Raw genomic sequence first — 18,016 nt, forward strand, 5'->3', positions numbered from 1 at the left:
TCATTTCACTATCAATGTATGTCAGATGGCACACATTAACTATGCAGGCCTCTTGGCGCTACAGAGGAAATGGAACCATTTACAATAAGGCGATCATTTTAGTTTGCTTAGTGGGCATTGGATTGAGACACAGAAAGCTGCCAGGCAATGGTTGTACCAACACAGAGTTAGTGGTTATTAAAAGTGGCTTCAGGAAAGGCCTGAACCAGAGAATAATTCAATACAGTGGAAACCAGTGAACTAAGTATAAGGCCCAGACGCAGAGTGAACCAAACTGCAGTCAAGTGAGTTTATATTGAGCAAATACAGGCACAAATGCTCGCAAAATACAGGGGACAACGCTGGACACGCAGATGAGCGTCATGAAATTCGCACAGGGTACCCCTAGGTAAACAGTGGAAAGGGTGCAGACTGGAAGGCAAACCCGCTGATGGCACATGAGGTTCATGCGGTAAGTGGTGAGGGGGTGACATCATGAGTTACCCGCACCGGGTGACACCAACCCTAGTGACGCCACTGCTCCTCCCTGAGCCCTACGCTCTTCAATGTATACATGTCTTTTCTTGCCGAAGTGGTTAGGCCCTTTGGCCTTCAGATTGTCACCTATGCGGACAACTCGCAGTTGATTGTATCCCTCAATAAATCTGACAAAGCAGTCTCCAATTTGTCTGACTGTCTGGTCAGGGTTTCCAAATGGATGGAAGGATCTTTTCTAAAACTCAACGGTGCAAAAACGGAATTGATGTTTCTGGGTAAACCTACTATCGTGGATGCCAATGTTTTCTGGCCCAACTGCTTAGGGGATATGCCATCCCCTAAAGAGCAGATAAAAAGTCTTGGTGTCTGGCTAGACCAGAGCCTCAACTTTAAAGTGCAAGCACGAAAGGTTGCAGGCACCTGTAATGGTATCTTGAAGATGCTCAGAAAAATAATTCCTTTGCTACCATTCAGAGCTAGGAGATTGATGATTCAAGCCCTGATTCTCTCTAGGCTTGAGTACGCTAATGTACTGTACCTAGGTACTCCATGTTCAACTATTAAAAGATTACAAATGATTCAAAATTTTGCGGCACGCCTCCTTATGCAGGCCCATAGCCGGGAATCAACAGGGCCGCTTTTGGCCTCTCTCCACTGGCTTCCAGTGGCTGAACGTATTCAGTTTAAGGCAATGTGTCTGGTTCACAGATCCCTCGCAGCTATGGGCCCACCGATTCTAGATCTATCATTCCCCCCTATCTTCCTAACAGAGCTCTTTGCTTGGAAAATAAGGGTCTTGCAGTTGTCCCCAGGATAAACAAAGCTCGGAGTGGGGGTCGCCAGTTCACATATATTGCCGCCAAACGCTGGAACCGGCTTCACATTAACGTTCGCTTGGAAACCAACTATATGTCCTTCCGGAAACTTTTAAAAACCTTTTTGTTTCGATGACTCCCACTTTTAGCTCAGTGAGTACTTTTGTCTCTAGCGCGGGGAGGCCTTCTGGTAGCCATGCGCTCTATAAAAGCTCTTTCATTTAATTTCATTTAATTTCAAACCTGATCTGAGGGCCTGAGTTTTTATATCTCATTGCTAATATACCAAATCCTGTGTGATATGATTAGCTCTGGGAGAAAAGATGCCGGGGTCCTGGCACATGGCGAAGTTCTGGGGCAGACAGGCTTGACTTTGGTGCGCCGGTGGCGCGTCCGCTGCGTGTCAGCGCCAGGGTCTGTTTAAATATGCGTGGGGGACAACATCTAGAATGCTGCCCGTCTAAGATGGCTGCCGCTAGTGGAAGTGCCAACGTAAAATAAATGCTTTTAAAATGATTAAAACAGAAGATTTTAAAACATCACAAAGTTGTTTGGATCTTGTGAATTTCCACAGGTGGGCAAACATTGTGATACAATGGTATTCATAGCAGATTCATCTAGTAAATGTAAATGTAGTATACTTGTAAAGCGCACAGCTGCCCCAGCAACGGGGCGTCCCGGCGCTGTATAACTCTGGGGAACCCGTCCTGGCTTTCCCTGTGGGATGGTCCCTTGCTGGGAGTCCCCAAGGTGGAGCCAGGCATCCCCGGAATTGACGGGGCCGTTGTGGAGATGAGGCAAGCTAATGCCCAGAGTTGCCGAGTGGAACCCCTGATTAGAGTAAGCACCGAAGCGAGAATTATCGAGTCTGCTGACGAAGGTCCACAACCCTGCCGCGTCGGGAATTGAACCCTGGTCCCAGGCTGACTTCTGCTCTCGGGCCTGCCGCCTCTAACCAGTGAGCCACACTACTCCATCTAGTGAGACCAAAAAAGAAAAATCATCTGAATCCTCTGGTTTTATCAATTTTCTGGCCTTTCCTTTCACTGTAAGGAGCATAAATGTACGGTCCATTAAGCCATATTTAATGTTCCATTGATGTAGTGTGGATCGTAGAGCCAATATTTTTTGGGTTTGACATTGGAGTCTGAGGAGTAGTGTGCTGACAAGAGGAAATACCTTCTAATAGACCCAGCATGTTGGTGTCACAGTGTGCATACTATTATTGGTTGAGGTTTTCCCTCTGAGATGCTGGCCGTATCTGATGAGCTCTCTGAAATGCAAGCATTTCATTAAAATGAATGTTGAAAAGTCGTGAGATAAGTAAAGTTAAAAGCGAGTCATGTCCTTCTCTGCATTTTCTGGTATGTCATAAATACAGACATTCTCTCCTATAGATCAGTTTTCCAAATCATTTACCTTAAGTTTAAACGATTTCTGTATCTTGACCCCAACTAGGAAAGTAGTCTTGTTAAGATTCAAGATTTATTTCTGTTGTATTAAGTCTCGGCTGAAATGTCTGAGCGGACTGACTTGATTTGTGAAGCTACATGTGTCATTTTAGTGCCCAGTTTAGCAAGAGTAGTGGCAATAACACATTCCCTTCAAAGTAGTGTCCTTTGTTGCTTCAGGCATTTTCATTACCCCTGACTTTGATTTTGACTTGGCACCGGACGCTGGACGCTGTCTCCGAAAAAAACAAGCATTTGCAATGCGATAGGTCTCGCATTTGCAAGAGTTTAAGCTATTGGCATTGTAAATTACATTGCCTTTCATTTATGTTTTAAAAACCAACATGTAAATAAAAGGCATTGCCATTTACAATGCCAATACCTCAAACTCTCACAACTGCAAGACCTATTGCATTGCAAATGCTTGTTTTCTTTGTCTGTTGGAGTCCCAGCAAGGCCGGTGGTGCTCAAAAGCAGCCAAATATATGAGAAGTCACATTTTCATTGTGGAGAACTGTTGCTGTTCCATAATTTCAGTGTCAAACTCCCATTTCCGAGGTAGCGCGAGAGCTGATAACATCTGTGTTGATTTGCAGCCTCAAGGCCACTGCTCGGTGAGATGGTTATATACCTAAGCCCTTTGCATGCTTTAACAATCAGCCCACAAAGGTGTCTGGTAGCAGATTTATGAGCCATGCAAAAAGAACACATGACATAAGTTCTTGCTGAACAACTGTATGCCGTGTTTGCAGAACAGTTAATTGGCCCTCTAACCTTAACGTCTCCAGATCTAGTCCGAAGATAAGGCCTGCCACCAGCGATGTCCGACATCTGGTATGATCAGTAACACCCACTAATGTCAGGCTGGATAATCAGGCTAAATACTAATTTGATTAACGTGTGTTCCTGAAAACATTTGTTTCTTTGCACTGTTTGCAGCGTTAGAGCAATCAAAATAGTTATGGCTACCTTAGATTGCGTTGGTCGTTTATCAAAACCAGCCCCGGGACTCCATGCCAGCTGAGAGGCCTGGGAATACACTTATATCAGGGAATAACTTGCTTACCTTGGAATCTGACCGGAAGTACAAACCCCAGCGTTGACCGGAAGTACAAATCCCAGCGTCAGCCCTTCGCCAACAGTGTGGTTCTGGGCAAATGACTTCATTTCCATGTTTTTTTTTACAGAGTTTTATATAGCGCGAACTTGACCTAAATCGGGCATCAGAGCGCTTTACATAGCACCAGTTGCATTACATGAGGACACATGTTGGCGCTGGAACCTCCATGGGGCGAGGGTGTCACCACTAAATGGAAAGAATATTTAACATTCAACAACAAAAGGTATGGCTGAATGTTGCTTTGTTGATGGTGTCTGCCTGTGTTTCTGGACATAATGTGCTCTCAAACACCTTTAAATTGTACCTATATGTAATGACAACACATGTGTTAGTAGTGTCGCTGTGTTCTGCTACCTGTAACCACGGCCACTGGAATTGTGAAGAAGGGGCGACCAAATTATGCGACAGATTTGAATACATTATGTTACAGCAAAGGGCTAATTGTGCGGTTAAAACCAGCCCATTTAGTCACACTGTTACTTCATTGTGTTGTAATTTTACACCTATTTTACCCATAATAACACAATCCGGACAAAGGTTAACCTTACGATTACCAGCTTAACACCTGACTACAGCAATAAGCAACGTAAAGATGACTCGTCAACCTTTGCAAAGGGCCTCCCACTGCGGTAAAACCTGTGGCTGCGTTTGTAGTAACTTTTGCTCCGTTTGAGCTGGAAACATTTTTTTTAAACTTCAGATTCTAAAAGAAATAATGTATTAAATGGCAGATGTGGCCAATCTGTAATGATGCACAAAAGCAAGCAGTCGCAAAACCACATGATTCCATTGGCCCTGTTACTAGCAGTCACCTACCACCCCACACCTGTGTTACTTTTCAGCAGCACCAACATGTTTTTATGCACACCATTTCTGACAGAAAAACCAAATTTGAAAATAAGTATTTAAACGAATAGCAGGTGTTCATTGTAGGGGTTCCAACTTCACGGATGGGTTAGCAATTCATTCGTGCTTTGCAAAGTCCTGGCGCCACCACAAACACACACCCCCCACCCCTCGACACTTTCCCTGATCTGTGCTCCCACCTCCCTACAGGCCCCTCTCCCACCACGGCTCCCACCGGTTCAGCCGTTTCTGATCCAATTCACAATGCTCTTGGAGCACTGGCGTAACGAAAAGTGAGGGGGCCTCCCTGCACGGTACTTAGGGGGCCCCCTCTGGGCTCAATCAGGAGCTCTCCAGCCAGAGTGCAGTGCCGAGGGGGCCCCTTGGAGCTAGGGCCCCACCGCACCGCGTGGGCTGCGGGGGCCTGTGTTACGCCCCTGTCTCGGAGAGATGTTTATTCTTATTCGCGCAATAGCCACTCCACGCTGTTGGTTTTAGCGTAAAAGGCCATTTATTAGGACAGGGTATGACAACCAAATTCAACATAACACCCATAAACAGTTACCAATCCCTCAACATCATGTCTTCCAACCAACATCCGCTCTTGTACTCCAATTACTCACTCCCAATGCACACCACGACCTCTTCACTTATACCATTCACTTCCACCGTTCTCTTTCAAACTCCTCCAGCATCTCCAGCCAACGCACTGCCGTCTGCCACACCCCCATCCTGCACCTGTAACCCCCTCCCCGGAAGGGTGATTCTGCCCGTCATGGACTCCCCACCCCTCCCAAGACCTGCAAACACGCCCCCCCTGTCAAACAATCCTAAACTGGCAGGCTGAACAATACCAGAAAAACAAACAGTCTTCCCCCACACCTAAAAAAATTGTAGGGTGGGCGGGCAGTCAAACTTCCTAACCTATACCCTGAGGCACTGGGGACAGGAAGAGGAAAAACTTCCTCCCCTGCCCCTTAAGTAAACTTCCCCTAACCCCACCCTCTAAACCCCACCCCTAGCCTACCTACCTGGGAGAGGTGTGGCGCCGCGGCCAGGGCGACTGACGCTGGAATCTGGGGACCACGGTTCGATCCTCGGCTCCGGCGGCAGGTTAGCCCAGCACCATGTGACTCTGGGCAATAGCTCGCTTAATCTTCCCGACGGCCCCCCAGCGCCTAGAGACCCTAACGGGTGATTGTGCGCTTTACAAATGTGGACTTTACTTTACCTCACAGCCTGTCCCTGTCTCGCGCGAGTACCCCAGGGAAAGACTGGTCTGTCGACCTTACTTTCCCTGGGGGCCGCATTAAGCGTAGCCACGTTTTTCGAAGGGTAGAAATTTCAAATGAAGGGCTGCGATCCTGGGCGCGCGGAATTAAAGTTAACATTTTGCAGAGCGTGGTAAAGGAGCAAGTTAGACGGGGGAGGGCGGGGGGCCAGAGAAGGCCAAGTGTAAAATAAACAGATTATAATCTGTAAGGAGAAATGTTTGTTTGCTGGGATAATATAGGGTGTGAGAGGCAGAGCTCTCTGAGAGCCAGGCATGCGCTTCGAAGCATCAGAAATCCGCACGCCCTTTGACCTGCAAGGAAAGCCCTGCCAGGGTGGAGCGCCTAAAGACACCGGCTTTTCATATAGCGCTTCGTACCGCACTTTCGCCGTTTCTTAGGCACTTATTACGGGTGGAAATTACTAAATCCTGTTCTCGAACATGCTGAAATTATGACTTTCCTATTTCTTTTCGCACCCGTTACATATTCGCTGCTGCGATAAATGTTTCATCCTCTTAACATTTTGTTGCAGAAACTGTCACCAACATTCTGGTACATTTCGTGGCAAAACTCGTAACGTGTTAGTTCTGGCATCCAATAAAGTGAAAACACCTTGATATTGGAATTTATGGATACAGTTATTAATGTCTCAAACACCGGGCCACTCGCAGGGAGGACATTCGTGATTTAAATAGCAGAGGTTTCTATTTTCCAGTATTATGAGCCTCAATTTACAGGATCTTTGGATGAAGAAAAGTTGAGTTGCCATTTTTGAGGTGCAAATTCACCAGTTAAGCTCACTGAAGATGTCAGCATCAAGCGTTTAACTTGCATCGCCCTCTTGCAGACTGAAAGCACCGCTGTGGAGCTTGGCAAGGCCCGGCCAGCCCCATTTCAGGGCCTCGGCGACAGAGTCACAGAGGGCCCCTCTGACGCCTGGCATGCCAGCCCTTTCCCAGGCAGGAGCCTGTCCGCGCCCTGGCTTGGGCTCTGTATAGTGTGCTCCGAAGGGGCTGGGGGAAATACTAAAAGACCAAAGGAATAAATGTTTTTCAAATTACATATAATGTTTGATTCGGAGTCAACACATGTCCGCTGCAAAAACGGATTTAGAAATAACACCTTCGAATTTAAAGTGCCGGGCAGCAAATCCATTTCTCTTTAACAATTAAACATCAAAGGACACAGTTCGAATGTAACATAGCGCTGCGAAATGCATGTAGTAAAATTTGCAGCTATACAACCACGCCGATAAAACACAACGCGCATGTTCATTTGGAAAGTGTGACGTGATAGCTCATAGGAGGAAGCTCGTAAATTATATTTCTGAGAGTCTGCACCTGAGCAATCGCAACTTTAATGTAATAAATACAGAACGTTCCAAGAATGACACGGAGGCTGTTAAAAGAGACAACCGTTTGAAATTTCTGATTTGGGTAAATTCAAATAAAACATTAAAGCTTTTTTTTTTTTACAGTTGGTCTGATCTAAGAGAAAATTAAAACACATTTAATTTAAGAAAAGCCTGAAAGTGTCCCTCTGTGCTGTCCCTGGTAAGTGACAGGCGCCCCCGCAGACCTCTCACTCCGCCCCTGAATTAACACATTCCTTCGCCTGTTTTTCCTGTGAATTAAAGTCATAAATAATAACACTGTTTGTGCAACTGGGAAACAGAATAAGCGTTTAAGAGACGAACTTTCACAGCTCATGAATCCCCGGATCATCTGGACTTTGTAAACAAGCTGTCTCCGTGGAGCCGAAGTGGGGGGGGGCAATGAAAGACGTGCGATGCGCGCGCTGTGTGACGCCTGCCCTACATGGGTCAGGAGATGTGCACACGAACTGAGTGCACATCTGTCCACGCGTGCCACCTCCTGTCTCCCTTTGGGAAGGAAAGCGGTAACAATAGAGTCTCGCAAGCAAAGTAGCGCATGCGCTGCATTCGCATGCGTGACCTAAAGACATTCTTATCGGGACGAAGACATGGACCTCCGCTGATCTGATCAATTCAGATCAGTCCAGAATGGTGAACAGAGTGTAGTTCCTTCTTGCAATGTTGTGACACGAGTTTGCTCTCCAGGGAGTAGTAGTCTTATGAAACTATGGGGCCACACGTTATCTCTGGAAACCTGAGTTCATTACATACAGAAAACAATGGATACCTTGAGAGAAGTTTAAGGCCTAAAATTCTAAAGCGAGAAATATAAATACGTATTACTCATCTGTAAAAGATTGAATAGTGTATTTAATTGCTGTCAAATCTTATCATTTAAACAAATGCATATACAATAGGTGCCCCATAAAATGGTGCAGTTAGTGATGAATTTCAATAGAGAATATAGGTGCAATGGTGGTAAGTACAATGGATAATAACCAGCAATGTTAACTGAGCAGTGAGATAATTTCCACACAAAAGGTTAGAGTTAGAGTGCTTATTGGATACTACACTATTTATCAGTCAACATGTTGATGGGTTGAAGTTTCGAACCCTCAACTAACTTAAAGCTGGGTCTTCATCAGAACAAGAATAAATATGTCATTGAAAAAATCAAGACTATTACATTAACTTTATGAATGTGAAATGAAATTTAGGAGTCTGTGTGTATTTGGCAGAGCCTTACCTAACTGACGTGAAAAACAAGAGCTTTACCAGAGGTACGTAACTTGTTTTTTTTCTTTTGCTTTTCTGTATAATAACAGAACTTTGATTTGTTGGTCATTGATGATCGGTGGAACAGGCAAGTTTGCCTGCCCATTCTATTTTAAATGTGTTATCAGGGTGGATAAGGTCCCTGTGTTTTTTACCATATGAAAGGTCTTTCTTTCTAATCAAAGATTTTATAACAAATAGATTAAGAGAAATGTGACAACATGCAACCATTGATTTTCTTTTTTTCCTTTTTTATTCTGAGGTGGTTTTTAGCTGTATCCGATGAACTGCAGAATTGTATATAATTTATAAAGTTGAAGTGTACCGTTACACTCACCATAGGCATTGGGGTCCCATTAGCTGGACCTCAAGACATTGGCGATTTATACAGACTGGATAATCTGCAGTGGGTTCACCTCTATAGGCTACTACTTATACGACGCTTCACTGCAGGTTCAGGGTTTTCCTGTATTCAGTACCCCCATGACTTAAATTGTAAGAGGTGGTCAGACATAAGATAATACCTACAAGTACATTCAAGGTAAATCCTAATGGATCGACTGAGATTTCAACATGGTTTGGAAACATGTAGACATTATCATAATAGTGCTACTTATTTATTTCAGATGTGTTACTTGCCTATAGAGGTCTCAGGGGTGAAGTTCTAGATAGACAGTGTGCATAGTGGATAGAAAATCGAATCTATCTTAACATCGCTCCTGCTACACGCGGCTTTTCGTTCAGCAAAGCAGTTTCTTTCCACCTGCGGCCCTAGGGTGCAGCGTTGCCTTGTTTGTTTCGATGAATCTACCAAATTCTTCTTTTAATATGGCATGTTTTCCAATAGTGTAAATGGTCCATTGTAATGTCTCAGTATGTGCTGCAGTTTCTTTATCCTTGTAAGAAAGGACATTTATTCCATAATTAACAGCCCACTCGAGAAGAGCTTATTGACACGACCACTGGCTCTCGGCTCCCAACACGTTAATGCTTAAACAATACCTAGCATTCCAGGAAGAGAATGCGATGACATGACCTATGGCATGCTATTACATGCTAAAATACTGAACCACACAACATGCCCTTTTTAAAAACGCTTTAACAAGTATTTGCTTACTACACAACGGTTATTAAAAATTTAAGAACATGTATAGGCACACTTAGCTTACATTACACTGCTGTTACTAAACATCTACCTAACATAATATTTCAATGTTCCCTTTAATTTGATAACTCTATTTGACTTCTGTAATGTCTGATGCTCACAAGAAAAATCAGACAACACATCTTTGTCAACACCTTTCTGCACTGTGTTTGTTGCAGACATTTAACCCGGAGCATGTATTACAAGAACCAGAGCTAACTCTGCAGTTTGGAAGTTACCAGTAGAAATCTTTAACTCTCCTGGAGATTGTGCAATGAACCTGAATTGGAATGAACCAACCATTTGGGTGCTGGCTTCTCTGAATCTGTACAACATCTTAGTACCACAACATCATTAAAATCGCAACTTTTAATGCCATTCGTCCTAGACATTGCTTACTGACCTGGTTTATGCACTGCCACGGAGCTCATATTCCCTCCTTTGTGTAGTAACAGAGCACTTTCGGATACCTTCACTGCCTGTACGGGTGTAGCAAATTTTTAATCACCTTTGAAACCTATATGTGGTCTAAAAATGTGCACCCAATCACCCTTGCTAACCCTTTCTGGTTTGACTCTGTGCACTCTGTCATTAACTCTTTACTGGAAACCACTTTATCACTAGGGTTCCCGTTAACTTCTTTATTCACCATGCTGAACTCCTCACTTTTTATGCTGACTTGTTAGAAAGGTGCTCACAAAAGAACTACTAACCCTCCCTCTCATTAAATAAAAGATTAAACAAACCCCTGTTGCTGAGTGTGGGGTCATATGATAACTTCACATCTTTTACCGGAGAAATGTACACACATCTTGTTTAATTGCCAACGCAGCTTAGATTCCTTCCTTCAAAGACTTATTTGCCCTCTCAACTTGACCATTTGGCTTAGGGCAACATAGGGGTCCTCTAACCGACTTGATTCCACATTTCCCAAGGGAATGCAAAATTTTGGATGATACAAATTGTACTCATTATCCGAAAGCAGAGTTTTAGGAAAACCCTCACCACAAAAAATGGTATCCAGAAATAAAATCACCTCATCGGTAGTGGGATTGCGCACAAATGCATGATAAACCAATTTAGAAAAGTAATTAATCAACACAATCAAAAATCTTTTGTTCTGCTCCAAAACACTGAAAGGTCCTGAAAAGTCTATTGAAACCTTTCCCCAAGGTTTATGAGGTCCCTATTTAGGGTTAGCTGTTTCACTAGTAACCTTCCAAGGTTTATCCAAATTTACAAATATATGGCACAAATCAGTGCACCTTCCATCCCGGCCATCAATTATGTTGTTTAAGCAGTTTTTTTTTGGTATTCGAAACACCTGGATGCATATGGTGCTTCAGACCAGTCAATTTCTGTCTGAGGCCTACAGGCAAGGCAGCGCAATCAATTCATGTCTTAACAAGATTCCATTCTCAACTCACTTGAAATATCAGCAAACCGTCACGTAAGACTTCTCCATATAATCAAATGTTTTGAGAGCTGTTGCCTGTGCAATCAGTCTTGATTTTGTCAAACGCTTCATCATGGTAGTCAGACCAAACAAACTGCTCACCCTTCCTCAAAGGTTTACGTAACAGCTCCACAAAAATTGCATAACACTGCACAAACCTCACATAATATTCTCCAAGGCCTAAAAACAACCTAGGAGCTTCATTGTCATACCATCTGATAGCATTAGTAATGGCACTAACCAAATCAGTTTTGGGAAGACTATCATCACACTTAATTATGTGGTCTGAGTAATCAATTTATTTGACTAAAAACTTGAACTTTTTCTTACTCACAGTCCTACCTCTTTCCTCAATTATTTGAAGGACCCTCTCCAAGAGTTTATCATGTTCTTCCTATGTTTTCGCAAACATCAAGAAATCATCCTGAAATGCCTGCATCCCACACAGGTCTTGAAATAGTATGTCAATTAGTTTGTGATACACACGCCCAAATGGTAACCCCGAGAACCTGAACACTCCAAAAGGAGTAACAAAAGCTGTTAGAACTCTTGAGTTTTCATCCAAACTCACCCAATGGTTGCTGATTTGAGATCAATTACTTAAACATATTTGGCTCCATTAACAGCATTCAGAAAAGGGGGTGGTGATGAACAGAGTGCCTGAATTAAGCAGACCACTCTTACCCAGTCCAAAGATCAGGGCTTGATCCATCACCGTTTTTTAGCTCACTGCACCATCCCAGCTCAGAACTTGGCTATATGCAAATTAGTCTGTTCCTGTCCCAGTGCATGATGGGAACAGGGCAAACCAAACTACCAAGCCAATTCTTATACTGGGAAGGAAACAAGCTTCCGGGGACCGGTTTCTGCCATTTCAGGCGTCGTCGGCCCGGCTTGCTTGAATCCTGATGGTGCAATGAGCAAGGGACTCACATCTGAGTATACCCTTCCACGCTTATGGTGGACAAAATGATTCAGAAAAGGGGGCGGTGATGAACAGAGTGCCTGAATTAAGCAGACCACTCTTACCCAGTCCAAAGATCAGGGCTTGATCCATCACCGTTTTTTAGCTCACAACGACGAGGCTGAAATGCCAGAAACCGGTCCCCGGTAGCTTGTCTCCTTTCTGGTGAAGAATTGGCTTGGTAGTTTGGTCTGCCCTGTTCCCATGATGCACTAGGCCAGGGACAGACTAATTTGCATATAGCCAGGTTCTGAGCTGGGATGGGGCAGTGAGCTAAATAACGGTGATGGATCAAGCCCTGATCTTTGGACTGGGTAAGAGTGGTCTGCTTAATTCAGAAACTCTGTTCATCACCACCCCCTTTTCTGATCCATTAACAGCAGGCAATAACTCCTGAATGCTAGGTAGAGGATAGCAGTCTACCACAATGTTTTTAGTAAGTTACCACAAACAGCACACAAACGCAAATCCTCATTTATTTTAAGCTAGTAACGCAGCCAAAATCCATTCAGAACTGTTTGTTGGATTGATAATAGCTTCTACACACAGCATATCCAGATGCTGTTTGAGCTGTGACTGTACTCCCAAAGATACCATGCCCACTTTGTGTAGTACAGGAACAGCTCCGTTTTAAAGTTTTATACAATACCTGAAGCCTTTTACCTGTCCAATCTTATCATCAAACACTGAAGAGAACTTTGCAGTCTCTCCACCCTTGATTGTTCAATGTCAATATGATTCACTGACATATATCTTAAAGCAGTTGGAGAATCCGTTCCTGGACATAACATTACAAAAAGTTTACCCGAATCTAACCATCCCACAATATCCTTGTCATTGATAGCAACATATATTTTGGTAAGTATGATACTTCGAAACTCCAATTTATCCTCAAAATACCCTAACATGTTGATATTAAAATTACCAAATGTTTTAGGGTTAATGTCCATATCATTGTACACCTTCACCGTTAATGTGTACCTTCCCAGAAATGTGCTCCTTTGTGGTAAAACACCCTTTAAAATGCAATCCTCAATCTGTTTCCTGGATCATTTATAAAAATAAAATACTGTGCCACAATTCGGTTTTTAAATACTTAATCACACATGTGAGTGTGTGAGTCACAGAATAGACCAACGCTGACTACTTAAGAATGCCTTTGAGAAACGGTTACCAAAACAGCTGATCGAATCAGACAAGTGTGCGCATCACTGATTGGATGCACGTCTTAAACAAAACCTTTGCGCTATTCACCACTTTGGCCGCAGCTGATAGGGTTGGAAAAGTGTGCGCATCATTGATTGCACGCGGATGATTACTACCAGCGTGCAGCTCTAGGACGCTGCGTCACTGTAGAATCCTTGTAAATAATATGAGAGTTCTGCCAGAATTATTGACTAGAGGAAGCCCATCTGTAATTCTTCTACATTAAAGCAAAAGCAGTGCACACTTTATTAAGGCACCATTTAATTTCTCTGCTCACATCTGCTTGAACTCCACCAAACGGCGGTTTCACTACACACTCCCATCTGTCCAGCAGTTCAGGCCGTGCTGCCATGTTCTGCAGTCTCACCAGTTCGCTCTGCGTATTCCACAATCCTCTTTTTATCTTCTGTGGCTTTGTTATTTGCTATTCTGAGTTGGAATGGTGCACTGGGCCTGTGTCGTCATCTGTCCACGCCGGCGATCCACTCCACCACCACTGATGATTAAGGTTTTCTCTGGGGCCTACTGAAACCCTGTGGCTGTAATTTGGTGTTGCCTCAAGCCTTTCATCACCACAACCTGGTGCGCACTTGAAGCATTGTGGGTTGCATCATTGCTATGCCTCTCTGGCCTACAATCTCAAGTCTTTTATCTATTTACTTTTGGAATCAAGAAGGCTCTTATTATGTGTTTGGTGTACTTTGGTAGAATCAGTTTTAAACCCAAATCCATTTGAAACATATATCGGTAAACTGTTCCTATCTTTGATTCAAATAGATCTATTCATTTTTTCTACCATGCTTAAAGAATTAATTTTGGCATTTGCTCAATAATTTTTCCTTTTGGATCGTTCATGTCAACATTAGAACTCCGTCACCTTGTAGTGCTAAGGGTGGATTGGCCATTTGTTTTGCGGATAGAGAGCAATCTTGACCAGGGAATGACTTTCAGCATTTGACCCTTTTTCAGGGATAAACCTTGCTATTGTATTCAGTATTTATGAATGGTAATGAAGATCCCTTAATAGAGAAAACAAGTTGCTTTCTGTATCACAAGTTCTCTCTTAGGGATATCTACAGTACATTAATACATAGTCCTCCATCTTCCCATGGAAAACCATTGAAATAGACACAGGATGTGAGAACCCGGGTTCTTAAGCAAAAATGAACTGAAGATTGGAGCATGCTGGATCTGAAGAAGTCTAAAGGCAGCCTTAAAACGACAGCACGGTTTTTCTCTATATGAAGCTGCATACTTATAGAAACTTTTCAATTTGATGTTTTATCCTTTCAAAGGGGAAAAGGATAAAGGTATTTTAACAGCAATGCTTCATTGTATATTATAGTCCCATTTCTTTTTTTATATATATCTTTATTATTCAACAAGTCAGCAGATAATATAAACAGTATTTCAGTTATTCAAAAGTTTTATACAATAATAATAAGCAGAAATATTTATAGAGAGAACATATTCAAATAGTATAAGAGTTATAATAATACGAGAAAGATCATATGTTTCGCAATAATTCTAAATCAAATCAAAAACATTCCGAAATGAGTCCCCAAACAGAGTTAAGTTTATTCTGGGCCTGTAAGCCCCTAGACTTTGCTAATATATGTTCCATTGAATATGTCTCCTTCAGCAGAGCCCACCAATCCCTAATATTAGGAGGATGTATATCAATCCAAGCTCTAGCGATGACCAGTCTACCCATCACAAACAATATCAATAATAGCCGGTTTTGTTGGTAACTATACATACGAGGTCCTAACATAATATCCCTTGTATTTATAATAAGTTCAATTCCTAACTTTTCAGAGCAGATTTCAGCCAGTTGTTGCCAAAAATCTTTCAATTTAGGGCATTCTAAAAGCATGTGTATCAAACTTGCAGCCTGGAGATCACATTTAGGACACTTCGTGCGTGTGCTAGTTTGGATGGTATTAACCCATTTAGTTATTCTTTCTGGTGTATAATACAGATTGCAAATAGTACGATATTGCTGCATTTGTAGGTTAGTAGCATGAACAGACTTCCGCACGATATTTAAACTTAGCTCTATGTCCTTTTCCGAAACTTCTTCGCCCAGTATCATACTCCATTTACAAGCTAATTTATTACTATCCCCTTTTCGATTACTAGTAAGGATTTTATACATGCAACTGATCCTGCATTTAGCTCTGTCCTGATATAGAAAGTCCCATATATCTGACTCCACGATCCTAGTCAGTTTCAAATGCGTCCAGAGAAAACTCTTAATTTGCAAATATTTGTAAAACATATGGGCTGGTTTTACAATTATAGTCCCATTTCTGAACATAGCATGGATTTTGGAATTGTTTCCTCACAGATACTTTTTAACAAACACAAATATAAAGGTGATATTACCACTGTTTAGGTATTGTGTTTTACCTTATTTGGAGAAGCCTTTATCTCTACTTTCCAAGTGTTACAGGATTTTGAACAGGAACAGAACTATTCAATGTTTATTAACTGAATGAAGTCATCTTTAATAGAAAAATATTGTTACCAGTAAATTCGTTTTTATTTCAATTGCAATGGAATGTCGCAAAGTGCCCCAGAAGTTTTATTCTTAAGATTGTTTGTAAACTAAGAACATGACCATTGATGATACCTATGCTGATAACTTTACTGTTATGGTTTAAGTGACATCTTTATATGATTATTGCTTTCATTTTCTGGGAGTATAACAGAATGATTTCCTTTTTGGAAATACATGTTTAACTATATATTGGTACTCCGTGCTTGCATAACACTGTATAATATGTGGATGATATTTTTGCCTTTCTGGTGACAAAAGTATTAGAATGTATCTTTTGTGTCTTTCCGTCTTTCCCTCAGCTACAGTCATGGAACCGTCTACAGAAACTGTGCCTTATTCCAAGTATACGGTCACCTCACAGACGCACTTCCCAAGTGCATTGCCTCAGGAGAATCCAAATACTGATCCTAAAAAGAACAAGAGAGTACGTGTGTGGCTGCTTGCCCCTGTCTGCTGTGCTGTGGTCCTCACGCTTATCATCGGCTGTTTTTTGCTTCGATCATGGAATGAACAGGATTCAGTAAGATGAGAATCTACTCTCATATAATTGTTAGAAGACCACATGTTTGGGTGGGTATTTCCTGGGAGCTTAGGTTCTTGGTCACTGCTTATTGACACTGCGGAAAGCTATAGTTTCTGCAGGAATTTCTTCTTCGACACGTGTCTTTAGTATTATTCTGCTGGCATGGAAGCCATACAGTAGTTTCAACATTAACCTTATAAGGTACAGGTTTTATCTAGTATTGGTGTTTCTGAGGGATACATCTACCTTCAGATTCCTCACCTTTTGAATACCCCATACCTCAGCATTCCAGGGAAACTTTCTCGATAGCTCTCCCACGTCAACAGGGCTGTCTGGATCCCCATGGCTCTGCACGCGGAACTGCGTGACAACATTGGAGCCTCAGTTCCCCATTTTCCATACCTTCGGTGCATAATGGTTTTCATAGGCACTCCATTGGGGAATTAACAAGCTTTTCAATGTTTTATTAAAATTGATAACAAAAAAATGTGAAGAGTTCAAGCTCGTAAAGACTGTCAGGGTCAGATGTCTAGCACTGACCCTCATGATATTTGCCTTTGGTGTTTAGGGTCAGATCATGATGTCTGCACCTGTTTCCTGTGTCAAAGAATTAATCCTAAGGCCCTGAAAGAAATAGAGACGAAGTTGTTCATGGCCAGATCATGGCATGAGAAGAGGGGATGTCGAAATTCTCGTCCAAGGTCAAAGTCCCCCTCTCCCTACTCATCAAAATGGTGTGGAAGAAGCACAAGAAGAAGCAGCATCTTGGTTCTTGACACTGCTATTCGAAAGATGAGTCACCGAGATCAGTGTCTCTGCATCCGGCTTTGGAAGAGGGTCAATAGGACGTCACTCCAGTGCCGTCTCCAATGGCTTTCCTGACATCACCTTCGGCCGACTTCACCTGGGTATTAATACAATGCTAGTCTTGGATCCTGCTCCTCAGGCGGAGCAGATATATCCAGCCTTCATAGCTTCACATGGAGACCGTCCCATTTTTAGCTTGCTATGTGTAGCATCTTCAATAGAGCAATGACTCCATTTGGTGCGCCTGCGGAACCCATTGGTCCTCTGTCGTTTTCTTTGGGAGGCTATACAACACCTCACTATGAGGCTCCTTTTATGCCTTTCATGCCGATGACCCAGGTTTCTTGGCCGTCTCTGGCACTGAGGGACATTCCAAGAAAAAATACCCCATCTCCTTTATATAGCCCAACTGTTGAGGTATCAGAGACACCACTCATGCCTTCTCTGGCTGGCTCCATTCCGACTTTGCAAGCTTAAACTCCAGTGCCTCTTCTCACCTTTCCGGCTCAATTACTGATGTCACCGACACTGTTACCGATGTCACATCATAGATCAAGAAGAGAGGCTCAAAGACATCTTGAAAAGGGACAGTATTTCTTTGGGGAACAGTATCCTCAAAGAGTAGAAGAGGGTGAGTGTGTGCCATCACTAGGCCCAGACTTTGAAGGGTTGGGGGAGGCAAGTGGATTGAGCATATCTCCAGAATCTGAGTTATTGTCA

The 18,016-nt window shown here is 42.8% G+C and overlaps 1 protein-coding gene across 23 annotated transcripts in view; it reads left to right on the forward strand.

The window, feature by feature from the left end:
* The window catches only part of FLT3LG (fms related receptor tyrosine kinase 3 ligand), a 676,457-nt gene that overhangs the window by 504,535 nt on the left and 153,906 nt on the right, over positions 1-18,016 (forward strand). For 12 of the 23 annotated variants that reach the window (XM_078655107.1, XM_078655105.1, XM_078655120.1 and 9 more), the window contains one exon: positions 16,266-16,486. The exons of 1 other annotated variant lie outside the window; for it this stretch is intronic. In XM_078655107.1, coding sequence (XP_078511233.1) covers positions 16,266-16,486 — 221 coding nt within the window. Of the gene's footprint in view, positions 1-16,265; positions 16,537-18,016 lie in introns of all 23 variants that reach the window. 10 more of the 23 variants (XM_078655115.1, XM_078655117.1, XM_078655122.1 and 7 more) reach the window with 2 other exon arrangements.

This window comes from Lissotriton helveticus, chromosome 7 (genome assembly GCF_964261635.1).
Source record: "Lissotriton helveticus chromosome 7, aLisHel1.1, whole genome shotgun sequence".
Taxonomy (NCBI): Eukaryota; Metazoa; Chordata; class Amphibia; order Caudata; family Salamandridae; genus Lissotriton; species Lissotriton helveticus.